This window comes from Dama dama, chromosome 7 (assembly GCF_033118175.1).
Source record: "Dama dama isolate Ldn47 chromosome 7, ASM3311817v1, whole genome shotgun sequence".
Taxonomy (NCBI): domain Eukaryota; kingdom Metazoa; phylum Chordata; class Mammalia; order Artiodactyla; family Cervidae; genus Dama; species Dama dama.
The window spans coordinates 43,369,168-43,385,055 of record NC_083687.1 but is presented as its reverse complement, the minus strand read 5'-3'; the positions used below and the strand labels follow the sequence as shown (position 1 = coordinate 43,385,055).

Genomic DNA, 15,888 nt, shown 5'->3' with positions numbered 1-15,888 from the left:
ATTGGGAGGGGAGAGGCTGGAAATGTTCTCCTACAGGCTCATTTACAGGTTGGTGGAGGTGGGGCCTTGTAGCCCTTCCCAGGGCTGATGGATGGCTGGGAGGGTGGTGTTTGGCATCGGATTGACACAGTGGAAGACCGATGGCTCTTTGATCAAAGAGCATGTTTAGGCTGGTGGAACTGGAGAGACTCCTTCTGAAGTGATTAGTTCTGCACCTCCTGGCCTCCACGACCTGCCACCCACATCTTGATGAACAGGATTCAGGTCTGTCCAGCTCACATCCCTGGCATTTTGCTAAAGCCAGCTATGGGGGCAGTGGGGTTGGGGGGGAGGTGCTTGGCTTTAGTAGCTTCTGTTTCTTTGAGTTAATCATCTGGTTGCAGAGACGGGAAGGATGTCATTGGTTTCCATGATGCCTCAGCACATCACGGGTTCTGACCATTTGGGAAAATGTGACAGCTGTTCTCTTCTCTGCCCCCTCCTTCCTGTCACCCCCACAGCACCCTCCCTTAAACTGCGCCTAGTGCGTGCTCAGTCGCGTCCAACTCTTTGCAACCCCATGGACTGTAGCCTGCCAGGCTCCTCTGTCCGTGGGATTCTCAGGCAAGGATACTGGAGTGGGTTGCCGTGCCCTTCTCTAGGGATCTTCGTAACCCCAGGATCGAACTTGCATTGTCAGGCGGGTTTTTCTACTGAGCCACCAAGAATGTCCTTGACCTGAGCCTTGGGGCTCTGTTTCTCTCCAGAGGTGGCTCACCTCTGGTGGTGATGCACAGTGAAAAGGAGCAGAAAGGAAGTTCCCTTGGTGAGTGTCTCATCAGTCAGTTGAAGAGGTTTTTTCATCTCCTGTCTGCGCAGTGGGATGGGAGAGAACAAAGGAAAACAACACATCTCCTGATGGGAAACATCACGAAAGCTGATTATTCCTGGTGTGGGAGGACCCATGGAAGCTAGGTTTGAGTTGGGGGTTAAAAAAGAAAATCTCAAGGGTTAGTCACTTTGTCTTTTGTGTGTGTGTGTGTCACTTCTTTTTTTTTTTTTTAAGCTCATAAATGTTGACGGTTCCTTTTATTTACTATTGGAGGTTTCTGGTTTCTATTAGTTAAATTATCTCTACTCAGGCATGCCCCCCACCCTCGATTTTTCACAATTAATTAGGATCATGTAGCAGCTTTGGATTCTCTCCATTTCTTTCCCTCCTTTCTCTACTTTCTGTCAATCACCCTTCTCTTTTGTAGCACCACACGGAGAGGAGTGGAACCTGGCCTCGTGGAGGCCTTGTTACAGCGCCTGGGACAACAGGCACACCTGTGGCCTTCCTTGGAGGGGATGAGCGACACTGAAGGCAGCTGCCCTGTGGCTTCATTGTTTCCTGTTTACAGACAGGAAAATGGGCTCAAGCAGGAAAGATTAATGAAAGGCTTAATTGAACAGGAAGTCTTTCAGTCCTTTGGAGTTGCTAAAGTGATGATGCATATGGCTTGGGGGTTTATCTTGAATCCTGCCTAAGGGGTTGGACTTTCCTCTGGTTGTTTCCTGGAGCTCAGTGGGAATCAGAATTTGTCAGGGTATTTGAATGTCCCAGATTGAAAGGGGATAACTAGTCATCTACAGCACCCGGTGAAGAGAAGGGCTTGTTTGGATTTCTGCGTACCCCCAATCTCACCTCTTGGGGTTTCTGCTGCTGGCTTTGCTCAAATCCTTTGAAAGCCCTTTGAGCTGCTTTTATAGCATCTCAGCAAATACAAACATACCATCTCTGGAAAGGCATGATAAGTCATTCATCTTATTAACCGCAGGTTGTGTTTGTTGAATGGATATAAGATGACGAACTTGATGACAAGGCTCCTGTGAGTCAGACGGACTTTTCCTCTCTTGGAGAAACTTTGTGATGGAAGTGCAATCTAGTCATAAGACACTGTCGGTAGACTCCTGTGAGGGTACGTGTGAGCCGCACATGTTTACGGTGGGCCTGTGTGTCCTGCAGACGTTTGAGTGTCTGCTTGTCATCTGTTGCCACGCACAGACGTGACCCTTACCACCTAGTGCCCCCTGACCTCAGGTGCAGCGCCAGTGGGCTTCTATCCTGCAGAGTCGGTCTGGAACTCCCAGATGGTTGGCAAGGAAGAATTGAGGTCGGCTTTTATTCTGTAAAGGGGCGTCCTAGGCCCCACGGTGGGTTTTAGGAGTATGGATGAGAGAGGCTTGTGTCTGGGTTGGAAGGTGTGAGTCGGCCTCCATTCTCCCGGCCTGTCTGGCTTAAGAGGTCACTCGTTTGGTTTGATACAGCAATGCCGTTCAGAAATGCTGCTTCCTGACCTGCTGCGGTTACCTTGTGCGGCCCTGAATGCTGGTAGAAGTTCAGCGTTTGTTCAGGGTGTTCTAAGCCTTGTTAGAAGGGAAAGTGAGTTCTGTGCCACGGCTCCATTTTAGCTCCTTTGAGTTTCCTGGGTTGTTGTTTAAGCTTCTGTGCCACTCTTGTGTCTGTGTGTCCCTCAGAGTCGGAGCCTGGGCCGAGTCTGGGATGCTGTCAACTCCTGTTTCTCATTGGGAGAACACACCGAAATTCCAGGGTCACAAAGCGCTGAGGGTGGAGGTGGGGAGGATAATGGCTCTTACATTCATTAGTGGCTAACAGATTCTTTGATTATGGTCGTGTTTTCTATGTTTAGGCTGCTGTCATAAATCCTGGACTTCTCTTAAAACATTCAGAAAGTGACCGTGTATGGGTTGTAGTGCATCGCTTCAGCACAGAACAAACTTTCCTCGGCACTCTGGTTGGTGAAAGCTTAAGTAACACGCATACTTGGAAAATTACATATGATTGTGTTTCAGCCTGCTAAATAATTTTCTATCAGAACCCCAGAATGAAGCCTATGAGAACCACGATACATTACTTTAAGTTTTGCCTTTTCTTACTTTTCTGAGTGGTAAAAATCACTTTTAGAGGAGGGAACGTATTTCAGAAAACAGTCCCCTGAACTTTAGCCCTAGGTGTATATTCAGTATATAAACTGTTGGATTGTGAGTTGCTATGTATTTTCTATATACAAGCAAGGAACTTGAGTTGTTGGATGAAAGGGTATTGCTAACATTGTTCTTCTCTTCCTTTCTATAAACAGTGGCTGGTTTCTTAGCCTGCTGTTAGATTTTAGTGCAGGTACTAAACGTTGGTTAATGCCAGGCTTGTCATAAATCTGCGAAAGTCCAAATTCCCTTTTCAGAGTTGAGCCCAGACCTGGTGTCTGAAGACTCTCTACTGCCATCTATTGGTGCGTGTGAGTTGCTGCATGGGATTTCCAGTGGGCGGGGAAGTTGTCCATCCTTTAAATAAAGCAGACCCCTGTCCAAGAGGCAGAGGATGTGTGAAGCTGAAGGAAGCCTACTCCGTGTCTTTCAGGGACTAGTTAGAGCTCTGAGCACTGCTTCTGTGCTCTGGTTTATTATGTGCGGATGGAGTTTCCAGTCTCACCCCCTTCGCAGCTCCATGGATAATATTCCTGGGGGGAGGTTTCCTCGGGATTGACTTTTCAGTTACACTGCTAGGACTCCACTGGATTCTGTTGTTTAATGAGTGAACTGTGTAGCATTGCAGGATGAATTTCTCAGGGTAGTTTTGCTTTCTCCTTCAAACAAGAAGTAAAACATGATTCCTGCCTCACAGAGTTATTCAGCCTCCCCTCCCCAGCTGTCGTCTCTGCTGGGACCGAGGAGTGTTCTGGTAGTTTGCAGCTGGGTATTGAGTAACCTAAAATTGAGAAACTATTGGGCTTTTTTTGTTGTTGTTGAAATAGTACTTTTAAAAACAGTTGGCAGTCCTACCTCGAAAGAGAATAGAAAGGCAGATCTGTGTTTCAGTTGGCTCTTTGAGGCTTTTACAACTGACCATCCTTCAGATAATTCGTTTGCACCCTGTAACTATAGTACAGTAGTGTATTAGGAATTTCTTTGGCCAGATCCTGGCTGGATTAAGACTTTTAACATCCTTGTGTTGGTCTTCTGACTAGTGTTTATCTTTTTCTTATTTTGCTGTAAAGATACAGCTTTTGCTCAAGACTGCCCTGAACGGGACTGTGGAGAAGAGCATTTGCAGCGCTTGCATCCCAGGTTAGGAGTCGGGTCCCTGAGAAGGCGAGGGTTACGCCGCCTGAGGGTGGTGAAACCTGCGGCTTTCCATTGGTGGTAAAGTGTAACACGTGTGACATTTGTGACTGACAGAACAAAAGGGCTTCGTTGTCGCTTTAATTGTTGATTAATGTTGATCCCTCTCAAATTTGACATGGTTGCTTTCGAGAGCACAAAAGAAGTCAGTGTCAAATATTTTCTTGATCATGACAGAGTCAGGATTTTCAGGCAGCCTTGGTTCTTTGACATTTGAGGATGCCGCATCAAACTTTAAAAAAAAAAACCCAAACCCGTAATTGCATCATTTTATTAATGGGATCGAATGTGGGCCTGCATATTACTTTTCATATCATTTGTGTGGGCTCTCAGCCTGAGATTTATGTGCTCAAGTAATGTTTTGCTTGGGAAGATGCTGTATCTTGTAATTATTTATTCTCCTTTCCCTCCTCTGACCCTTTCCCCCTGAACTGAAGAGAACGAAGGCTCCCTTTTCTCTCTGATGCCTGATTTTTGAGAGGGTGCAGTGTTTGTGAGCATCTGGAGAGTCTTCCTATGTGGCAGTGGTTTGGGTTTGCAGTATGTGCCTTCTCCTTGGTCTGGCCTTTCGGGTGGAGGTGATGAATAGACTTATGAGTAGTTAGGTTCGCCTTCCTGAGGGTGTCTCAGAGTTCTGAAGGAAGTTCATGTGTTTTCTTGAATGAGTTATTTACTCCTAATTGGGAGGACTGGGTCTTAGGAAAGCAGAGTGTAGATAGTTTTTTTGTTACTAGTTTAAGGGAATTATGGAACAACTTTTGGCATTGTGCCATCTTTTTTTGTGTGTGGGGGGGGCATCTATATGTAAAATTTTATACTGCCTTCTCTAAAGTGCAAGTCAGTATACATATCTGAAAGTTACCATGTTTGCTGTTTTGCCTGACAGCCTAGTTAGGAAGTAGGTACTAATAGTCTTTAGCAGCACAGGCATTTTTGGAAATACAGGTTTGTATTTCCCACTTGGCACAGGCAGAAGATGCAGAACTTGTCACCTAGAATTATGAAATCACAGATGCAAGAGGATTTATTACAGGAATTACTATATTCACGTTTTAGAGGTGAGGTCAGAGAAGACTGGAACTACAAAGACCCTTAGTTGGCTCCTTTTCCTAGGTCTGTCCTCCCCTTCCCCCGTCCCACTTTTCCCAGCAAGGAAATAGAGGCTTATCTTGCTCAAGGTCGTAAGTTGACTTGAACCAAAGCAGCCCAGGTTTTCTGATACCACGGTTCTTTCTCTTGGACCACTCTGACCAAACAGACCTTTTAAAGATTCATCTCGAAGGAGATTCAACCAAAAACAAGTTTCTTTAGGTAAATCAGGTTCATAGCAACTTTTTACTCTAAATAGCTGCTTGTGTAATTTAATTAAGATAAGTGCTGCAAATATTTAACATCCTGCGGTTTTTAGTGTAAACAAACGATTTCATCTGTTTCTGTGTGAAGCAGGGCCCCTGAACCAGTATAACACGATCTCCAGAAGTACCAGGAAGCAGGCATTCCAGGTAGCAAACCTTGTCTGGGAGCCACCGACCTCCCTTTTCTGCCTCTGAGACAGAGGCCGCCCACCCACCACCCCACGCCTGCCACCCCACACCGCCATCACCATTGTTGGTATGAGCACAGAGGGATGGAGCTAGGGCTTTTTGTCTCTGAGTTTTCTCTGACTTGCTCTGTGCTAGCCTCCGGGTTCACTTGAGGATGTGTTTATTTTCTCTTTACTATTACAGGATGTTTACAGCCATCCTGTGTGGTATGCCCACAACTGCACTCGGATTTGAATTTGGTGGGCAGCTTGCCCTGGGCAAGGGGATATCCCCTGCCCGACCCCCCACCGTCTCCACCACACATACACACTCAGCCACACACACCCACCCTTGTTTCTTTGACTGGCTGCCAGGTCTGTAGTATGTGTGCGTGTGTGTGTGTCTGGGGGTAGAATAGAGTGGGTACTTATTTTGGGGATAGAAACATGGGAATTTTTTTTTTTTTTTTTTTGAAAAGGCCTTTCAGGAAGTTGGCAAGGCTTCAGGACCAGCTCCCACACTGTCACAAAGAGCCTGGCTATGCTGGTCACTCTGCATTTGCCAGACATAGCATGGCGTCTTTTTTGAATGAACGCGCAGCCTCCCCTCCCACCCAGGCCTGGCTCTTTGTTTAGAATTGGGATGTAATCTAAATAATTGGATTTACCAGCTTACATTTTTAATATTGGAAAATTAAGTTAATACGCCGGTCTTTGGCATACACGGCCCTCCGCGAGGGCCAACTGGGCATTGCTTTAGACCTAGTCCCCCTGCTGTCTGCCTTGTCCAGCTGAGTTGTGCGCATACCTGCATCCTCCTTGGGTTTGTAAACCATCAGAAATCCTGGACAGAAATGGAATTTAATTAACCTAGAAATGGCTGTTGTGACATATTTAGGGCTGCCCTAGAGATTGAGTGCAGATAGCAGTAAGCTGGTTAACTCTATGCTGCGGATAACCCCAGAGGAGACTTGGAGACGATATGTCCCCGTTCCTTCCCCCAGCCCCCTCCCCAGGGCCACGAATGGCAGGCTGCCCTGGAAGCTTCTCAGTGCAGGATTTGGGAGGGGGCAGAAGGAGGCACCATGGAGAAGGCAATGGCAGCCCACTCCAGTGTTCTTGCCTGGAGAATCCCATGGACGGAGGAGCCTGGTGGACTGCCGTCTATGGGGTTGCACAGTCGGACACTACTGAAGCAACTTAGCAGCAGCAGCAGGAGGCACCGGCAGAGTGTTACAAAACAAAACAATGTTTGGCACAGGTCCTTGTCAGCTACCAGTGGCTTTTCTTTATAAGCTTCGCCTTGCAATGTACTTGTGAATTTTGAAAATAATGATAGTGTTTATTCTGGTCTGCTGCTTTATTCCCATAAAGGTGCTATACTTTTTTTTTCACCTAAACATGAAATCTATTTGTTGATTTATTTGGGTCAAATTTTAAGTGACCAAGCAAAACCTTCTTGGGGCTCTTGACCCCCATGCCAGCTAATCCCACATCAGAGAAAGATTCTTCTGTGTTGCTTGGGGCATGGAAGAGAAAAGAGAAAGAAGATGGACCCTCTGCTCCCTCCCACAGCTCATCAAAAAGTACAAACAGCCTGTGATGAGTGGTGGCCCCATGTGCAGGGGTGTATGGCGGCACCTTCCACCTGGGCCAGCAGATTGTGGCCTGAAGTCAGTTGTGCTGTGTGTGGACGCGTGGAGTGCAGTGGCACGCCTTGGGGTAGAATGGTACCTTGTAACACAGGTGCAGGTTGGCAGCCAGGACCTGATCTTCACCTGCTTTTGTAGACGATGCTCCTAATGGGCACGTTGCTGCGTAGGTTCTTAGTAAGCAGCGGCAGTGGTTGCGATTGAAATTGTGAGTGCCTCAGCACGTCGTGAAGCCGGAACAGCGAGACTGAGTTCCACTGGGCTTCGGCGGCTTCCCTGATAGCTCAGCTGGTATTCCCTGAATACTCAGCTCTGGTCTTCTTGGGCTTCCTTGGTGGCTCAGCTGGTAAAGAATCCGCCTGCAATGCGGTTTGATCCCTGAGTTGGGAAGATCCTCTGGAGAAGGAAGAGGCTACCCACTCCAGTATTCTAACCTGGAGAACTCCATGGACTATACAGTCCGTGGGGTCTCAGAGAGTCGGACATGACTGAGCGACTTTGACTTTGGTAGCCGTGTCCTCGGATGGCCAGTAACCTTACTGAGGGCAGCACCACAGGTCTCTCCTATAGCTCTTGGGTCTGTTTCACGTCCATCCAGCTGTCTCCCCGCCGCTCCGAACTGCCCTGCAGTCTGACCGTCAGAAATGAGTGTAATTGCTGGAGAATGAACGAAGAGTTGAGCAGTGTTCCTCCCCTCCCTCTCAGCACCTTCGGGAAGCCTGCCCTCAACACTCAGCAGCCCTGCGCGTGCAGAAAAGGCCGTAAGGGGGCGACTGTGGGCGAGCCCGCTCTCTAGGCCCTCGAAGGGCAGAGGGATGAGCTCTTGGTCGAGGGGGACGTGACACTTGAGAGTGGCTCAGTCCCTCCGAGGAGGTGACTTTTGAACAGAGACGTGGGAAACGTGACTTGGTAAAACGCAGCAGACGGGAATGTTCCCGTCGCTGGATTATGGGAAGAAGCCAGCCCTGGTGAGATAAAAGGGAAGAACATTCCAGCTGGAGGAAGCAAGGGCCCCTGGGAACCTGGGAGGTTTATTTCTGCATGGAGCGACACTCTGGGGGATCTGATCAGTAAAGCGACTTTCACTTCAACACATTTTCCCCCTCCCTTTTGGGGCATGTTTGCTTAAATGGGATTCTTAGGAGCAGAGCTGAACTTTGTCAAGACTGGGTTGTCATGGGGGCCCCTGTACCAAGGAGCTCCTAGAGAAGGAACACCCCAGATGGCCTTAACCATGACGGGGGTGGGGGTGGGGAGCGGTTCAGATAGCAAGTTCTGTGTTTTCTGAGCTTGCTGTCTGAATTGTTTAGTCCTTTATCTCACTTACCCACATTTATGCCATGAAGGTGAGGAATAGCAGTGGTTTGATCCAAAACCACTTCTGTTCTCCCACCCTCACTGCCCATCGACTCTGGGTTTTAACACACTGTAAATAAAAGATTCCCCTCAATGTGTTTACCCATATATGCATGTATCTACACATTTCTTCCTCAGTTGCTTTGCTGCTTTGGCTTGCTGGCGGGTTTGACCTTCCTGGCATAAAGGGGTTTTTCTGTAAGGAAAATTCCATCCTTGATGAGTTAATAAAATATCAACACTGAAGTGAGTCTTGTTCCACTTGACACGCCTGTGGATTGTGTCGGGGACAGACGCCCTCTGTATTTTCTACGTTCCGGCTCTGTGCATTATCAGTGGACAGTAAGGACCATCCTGGCTAAACTTTAGCCCGAAAGCCTCTGGAGGCCCCACATTCTGTTGTTTTCTTCCCTGGGGCCCCAGGAACCCAATTCTGTCTCCAGCTCACCCCCTGGATGGCTCTGAACTCCCTTAGTTCAACCTATAATTTTTTTTTTCCTATTTTTATGGCTGCACTGGGTCTTTGTTGCTGGGTGCAGGCTTTCTCTAGTTGCAGCAAGTGGGGCTACCCTCTAGTTGGGGTATGCAGGCTTCTCCTTGTGGTTTCTCTTGTTCTGGAGCACGGGCTCTAGGCACACAGGCTCTGGTTGGTAGTTGTGTCACATGGGCTGGGTTGCCCCACGGCATGTGGAATCTTCCCAGACCAGGGATTGAACCCGTGTCCCCTGCATTGGCAGGACTCTTAACCACTGGACCAGCAGGGACACCCCAACCTAAATTTCCATTTTAATATGTTTTCACCTTAGTAATCAAATGGAAGGTGGTGTTGGTCAAAATGTCCCCTGGTGGAGGGGTGAGTGGGTTCCACCTTGCGGTCATGCTCAGCCGCTGAGTGCCGGCCCTCCTGGAGCCCCACTGCTCTTGGTGGGGGTCTCATCCTGCCTGCCCTCTCCTGCACCCCAGCCTCCTCCTTTCCACAACACCCCTGGAGGCAGATAATGTCATTCTTCAGCACATCTGTACCTCCCCACCCCACTTTCTGTGTTTTAGTAACACCCACTCATTTTCTTTGTATCAGACATTCTGGAATGAATCACCGATTCTGCAAACGTGGTCACGGGGCTAAGAGTGCATCCTCCATGGGTTTGTCTTCTGAGTTGTGTCATTCAAACTCTCTTGTCCCGTGGAGCCCGCAAAGCAACGTCGCACCTTTGTTAATCCCCTGGGACTCTGCACACAAAGCCTAAAGCACAGACCTGCCCAGCTTTCTGGGAAGCACGGATTCTGGCCTCTTTAAACAAGATACTGGTTTGTCTTGTTCTTTAGTTCCTGCTTTCATCCGAGTCTCACAAATGGTTAATCACTTGGGAGCTTGGCTTATTCCTCTGAGGGGTAATTTATTTTACTGCCGTTTTTTAATCTCTCATGCCCTTATTTTTCATAACCTCCCTGAGAAAGTCATCAGGCACAAAGTGCTTTTTATTTGAACAGCAGTTGGCGCATTTATCTTTGAGGTTCTGAAATTGTAGAATGTTCTGCCGTGTCCCACTCTGTCATCTCTGTTTGCGTGTTTGTTTTTCATTCAGGCTCGGCTGGCTATTCATAATAATGTGTGGTATTTGTCGTTGCTGACTTTGGGAAAAGCAATAAACACTGAACATCCTGTTCACGTGCAGGCGGTGTTTCTGTAAAGCCCCTTTAATCAGCCGAGCGTGAGTTTGTGTCCATTTAAATGAAGATGTACACATCGTAAAATGGCCAATTAAAACCCCTTTTAGCAGGAAAGCATGACAGGGGTTTTCTTTTCACATGACAGGAAGGTTGGAGGAGAGGATGAGCTTGTCAGAAGAGGAGGTAGTTCTCTTTGGGCTCAGTCCATCCCTAGGATGCCGGGACCTGGAGAGGGTGTGGCTTGTTGGACCGCTGTCTAGTTTCCTGTATCCTCTCCTTTCTTCAAAGTGATGCTGCTGAAGGCACGGGCTGCGTGCTGCCTGGTGCCAGGGAGTTGACTATAACAACTGAGTGGTGAGCACATTCAAGTGGTTGAACAGAGTGATGTCTGTTGAATAAATTTGAGCTTGTAGTTTATGTCTTTCATTTTTCCTTTATAGTAATTATCTGATAAAAATATCCATTTGTAAAAGACAGAAAATCTAAAGTGAGGGAGAACCAAATGCAAATCGGATCCTCGTCTCACTTTGAGAAACACAGCTCTTCTCTGATTTTGAAGTGAACTCTAGACATAGTATCATTTTATTTATAAATACTGATATTTCCTTTTGTGTTTCTAAAAGACAGGGTTTCCCCATTTTCTGCATAACTGCAACATTATACTAGGAACAGAATCCCCTACAGTTCCTTTATTTTGTCACATATCCAATAAATGTATTCCCCACCCCCAACGTCCACCCCCAGAAGAAACACCTCTTAAGTCTCTGAATCGGTCACCCCTGCCCCTGTCTGATCTTTCTGGAAGGTCAGTCCCCTGGCTTGGTGACTTTCCCAGGACTCACTTCTGTTCACTTGCCTTCTGGACAGTCTGTTGCCCCGGAAATGTTCCTCTTTGTTCCCAGTCACACAGGAGGAACAGGGGCATTGTTTTCTTCCCTCAACTGTTTACAACATTCGGAATTTCTGTTAAAGGCATTTACCTTTCCATGAATACTGTGTTCTAATACTGTGTTCGGTAGCTGTTTCCCTCTGGTTATTCCTAGGTTCTGAAGTGCTTTTTGTTAGCTGTGATGTTCGTAGATTTTAAAGACAGAGGCTTGTTGCCCAGTTAGTAAGCAGCGGTCATGCTATCTTCCTTTTGATCAAATGTCACTTTGTGTTGGGAAGATGACCTATTCAGGGGTGTTTTTAGTGTGTTGTAAGAGAGGCAAGGGTTGATTCTGGGCAGGACACGGGAGGTTAAGCTTAAAGGGTAATTTTTACTTAGTAGAAAATGTGTGTGTGTGTTGGGGGCGCTTTGTTGAATACTAGAGTGCTAACTTAAAATGGTAGGGTATTTTGTGCATCAGCAGTTGAAGATACTCGGCTTACTATTTTATTTAAGTCCAGCAGTAGTTAAGGAAAGTCATGTATGCTTTAGAATTATAAACACATGTTGTACTCAGAGCAGCCTTGATTTGGGGTGGCTTTATCAGTCCCGCACAGTGAGTGATGGCAGTTTGGGTTTGAGCGGATCTCCTTAAAGCCCCGTGCCACGGGTCTGCTTTGAATTCTTGTTGGTTTCCCCTGCCCTCAAAGATTATTTCTTGAGCATCTTCACGAGCAGGGCCAGAGGGGTGGTTTAAAGCAAGACACATGTTGTGAAGTGATTGGCCTCCAACTAATAAAAAAAAATTAAAAAAAAAAAAAAAAGCAAGACACATACAGGTTCACACCCTTGGAGGTGCTTACTTTTCCATTAGGCATTGAGATCTTGAAAATTCAAGGAAAAGCTAATAGGCAATTTTTGGTAAAAGTCAAATCAGTTCTGCAGAGAGTAAAAGTCCTCAGGTAGAGAAAGGAAAATTAACTGTTGGCTATAGCATTCAAGAAAGAAGTAAAGAAACCTTTGCAAGGTTCATTAGGATTCACATTAATGGGTTGTCTGGCATGTAAGGGGCTAACCGTGGCGGTAGTCATCAGAGAACCCGCCTGTCACTGCAGGAGACGTAAGAGATGTGGGTTCGATCCCTGACTTAGGAAGATCCCCTGGAGGAGATCATGGCAACCCATTCCCATATTCTTGCCTGGAGAATCTCCATGGACAGAGGATTCTAGTGGGCTACAGTCCACAGGATCACAAAGAGTCAGACATGACTGAAGCAACTTAGCATGCACACACCCATGCATGCTGACTCATAAAATTGTGTAAATGAACAAGATGGAAGCTGTGATTTGTAGACACCAAGTGGATGAATTACGGAGTTGGTGTCTATGTAGGATGGTAATAGGGAAGAGGCCTGAAGGTAGGTTAAAGCCAGTTTTTTGAATCCCTCAGGGCTTTAGCCTTTCTGTGCAGGTAGAAGGTAACCCATGATTTGGCCGTGAATGACGGGTTTTGAATAGACTAGAAAAGTAGATTCTGTGCAGCTTCCCCACCCTACCCCACCCCACCCCGTATTATATGCTTTATTTAATTAGTGTAGGGAATTTATGTGGCTGGATTGGAGTCACTGGAGCCTAGAGGTGGGGAGAGCTGTTTCCTCTGGGGTGTAAGACCAGGGTGGGCGGAGTGTCCTTCCATGAAGGGCGTTGTGCATGTGTTTGTGGCAGTATCCTGTTAGAGCTCGGACTGCCAAGTAAATGTGGCAGGTGGCATACAGAAAGCACCAAAGCCGTTAATCCCCATCACCTAATACGGCGTGCTGGCTTTGAAATACCCAGGCACACACGTGGTTTGCACAGGCATGCGCTTGTGTGCACACATACACACATGATTATGGTGTATGTTATATATCAGTTTAGAGAACAGCCTTTTAAGCAAATTTATTGCCCTTTAAGGCAGGCTTGTGGTTTATGAGAATGTGAGAGATATACAGAACCTTAATTAGAAACAAAGAATTTGCTTGAAACAAAGAGTCTGTCTTCTCTTTTGTGTCATGATTTTATTGCTGCACGTAGATCTATATCGTCCTATCTCTGCTTAATTTCTTTTTAATTTTCTCTTGCTCTTCCAGGCCCAGGCTGCAAGCACAAAGGAAGTTTGCTCAATCCCAGCCGAATAGTCCCAGCACAACTCCAGTCAAGATAGTGGAGCCATTGTTACCCCCTCCAGCTACTCAAATTTCTGACCTCTCTAAAAGGAAGCCTAAGACAGAAGATTTTCTTACCTTTCTCTGCCTTCGAGGTAAGACTGTGTTGCCAGCTTGAAGGGGGCAGCCTGGTTGAAGTGAAAAGGGATACGGCCGCCCCCAGGTGTTGACATTGACTCTGGTCTCTCTGCCGCACACCTGTGGTTTCCCAGGCTGGTCGAAGTGTAAAATGAGGGTCCCGCCAAGAAGGCGCTTGAGTCTTCCTTCTCTTTTCCTCTGATTCTTTGTTTTTTAATTGTATTTATTTATTTGGCTGCAGTGGGTCTTAGTTGTAGCATATGGGATCTCCTTTCCTGAGCAGGGACTGAACCCAGGCCCCCTGCATTGGGAGTGTAGGGTCTTAGCCACTGGACCATCAGGGAAGTCCCTCCTCTGACTCCTGAATCGCCTTTTTTTTTTGGCTTCTTAGCACACAGTGTCACAGTGTGTAGGTTCACATTTTTATAATTGGTTTCTCCCTGACATTCGTTTAGGACCTCTGTCACCCCACCATCACACACATGCTTTTGCTAACTTGGCTTTCTGTCTTGTAATTTTTATTTTTATTATTATTGGTGGGCTGGTTGTGGATGGGTGTGAAGTCCCTTTTCCTTTTATGTCCTGAGGTCTGGGAATAAGCCACGCTATGGGAGGGCTTACTTCCTCCCCCTGCCACGCTGCTTGGGGAGAAATAGCAGCAGAACCTGCTAAGTGTAGGTAACAGTGGAAATAGAAATACACACGAATGGGACCGATGGACAAGAGAGCACGGTGAGGATGCAGTTTTGTAATGAAGGATGGGCTTGGGTCTACATGGCCTCATTTTGGGAGTGTGTTTACTCCTGGAGCAAAGTGAGAGGAGAACATAGGATGGGGAAGGAGGTTGCGGAGTCTCCTTCTGGCAAAAGTATCATAGGAGGGAATTCTTCTCTATCCTGCTGGGGGCACGGCATTTCAGTCTGTCCTTTGATGGTGGACAGGTTGGTCACTGATTGAGGGGGAGTCTGTGAGGCTTTTCCACTGTAAGTGGACCCTTGGCAGCCTTTGCAATTTATATGTACTTCATTGGGAGACTGAAACTCTCTATTTCATTTCTTACCAGACTTGATATACTCATTTTTTGGTGTCTGTGTGGACTCATTTCCTGTTTTGTTCAGAAGGTTGTAATCTGTTCCTCTCCTTTATTTTGACGTTTCCCTGAGATCCTTCCATCCTGGCTCCCTGGCACAGCAGAGGGCCCTGGGTGCATCTCACGTATCCCCTCCCTCGGGCCTGCACGGGCCATTTCTCCAAGGAGCCCTGTTTACTTTAAGGAACATCTACTCTTCTCAAGCTGGGATCTGAGCCTGAGGTGTGCTCACAGCTACTGGAGGGAAATGCACTGTCTGTGTCTGTGTGTGTGCGCTTCCCTGGTAGCTCAGCTGGTAAACAATCCGCCTGCAATGCAGGAGACCCCGGTTTGATTTCTGGGTTGGGAAGATCTGCTGGAGAAGGGATAGGCTACCCACACCAATATACTTGGGCTTCCTTGGTGGCTCAGCTGGGAAAGAATCTGCCTGCAATGCAGGAGACCTGGGTTTGATCCCTGGGTTGGGAAGATCCCCTGGAGGAGGGCCTGGCAACCCACTTCAGTATTCTGGCCTGGAGAACCCCCATGGACAGAGGAGCCTGACGGGCTGCAGTCCATGGGGTTGCAGAGTTGGACACGACTGAGTGACTAAGTACTCATGCATGTGTGCAAGGGCATGTTTGTGCACATGTACACACATGCTCATGAAGTGTGTATATTTGTGTCTCTAGGTCTGTTAAAATCCACAAGTCAGCACCAGTACCTCCGGGTTTAGTTTAGAACCAAAGGGTTCATTTCTGGTTTTCTTTGTTCCGTACTAAACTTGGAGAAAGCTGGCTCCTATTACATCTGCAAATTACTTACTAACCCATTTTTCCCGGAGTGCCCCACGCCCACCCCCGCCGCCGCCCTCCCCACGGCCCCTGCTCTCACTCGGCTCCACCCCGTGTGTGAACACGCTCTCACCCTGCTGTGGCCCTCACAGCCCAGACAGGCTTCTCTGTTCGCTCTTCATCCCCACCCTCTCGCACCGGGTAGCTTTCGGACTGAACTGCTGGCCAAGTGAAGAGAAAGGGCTGAGTTTTTTGTTTGACATTACAGTCTACTGATAGTCCTGGAGACTCTCAGGACATACAGGAGGAGGGTAATCATGGTCTGGTGTGGACCACTTGGCCCTCACGAAGGGGAGGTGGGGTGGCGGGGCCTCCTGCCAACATCTCCCTTGGGTTTGACGTGGCTGCTTGCGCATGGAGCCTAGTGGTCCTGAGTGTTGAGAGTGGAGATGGAAAGGACGGTGTGAAAGCCCAGCAGGAAAGAGGTGCAAGATTGGCTGTGAAGGGTGAAAGG

At 47.5% G+C, this 15,888-nt stretch overlaps 1 protein-coding gene across 7 annotated transcripts in view; it reads left to right on the top strand.

The window, feature by feature from the left end:
- The window catches only part of JARID2 (jumonji and AT-rich interaction domain containing 2), a 228,932-nt gene that overhangs the window by 161,152 nt on the left and 51,892 nt on the right, over positions 1-15,888 (top strand). For 5 of the 7 annotated variants that reach the window (XM_061147590.1, XM_061147586.1, XM_061147589.1 and 2 more), the window contains one exon: positions 13,359-13,528. Coding sequence is in view for 2 of the 7 variants with exons in the window: in XM_061147586.1 (XP_061003569.1) it covers positions 13,359-13,528 (170 nt within the window). In the remaining 5 variants the exon portion in view is untranslated. Of the gene's footprint in view, positions 1-784; positions 806-4,086; positions 4,108-13,358; positions 13,529-15,888 lie in introns of those variants that run through there. The other 2 variants (XM_061147591.1, XM_061147594.1) reach the window with 2 other exon arrangements.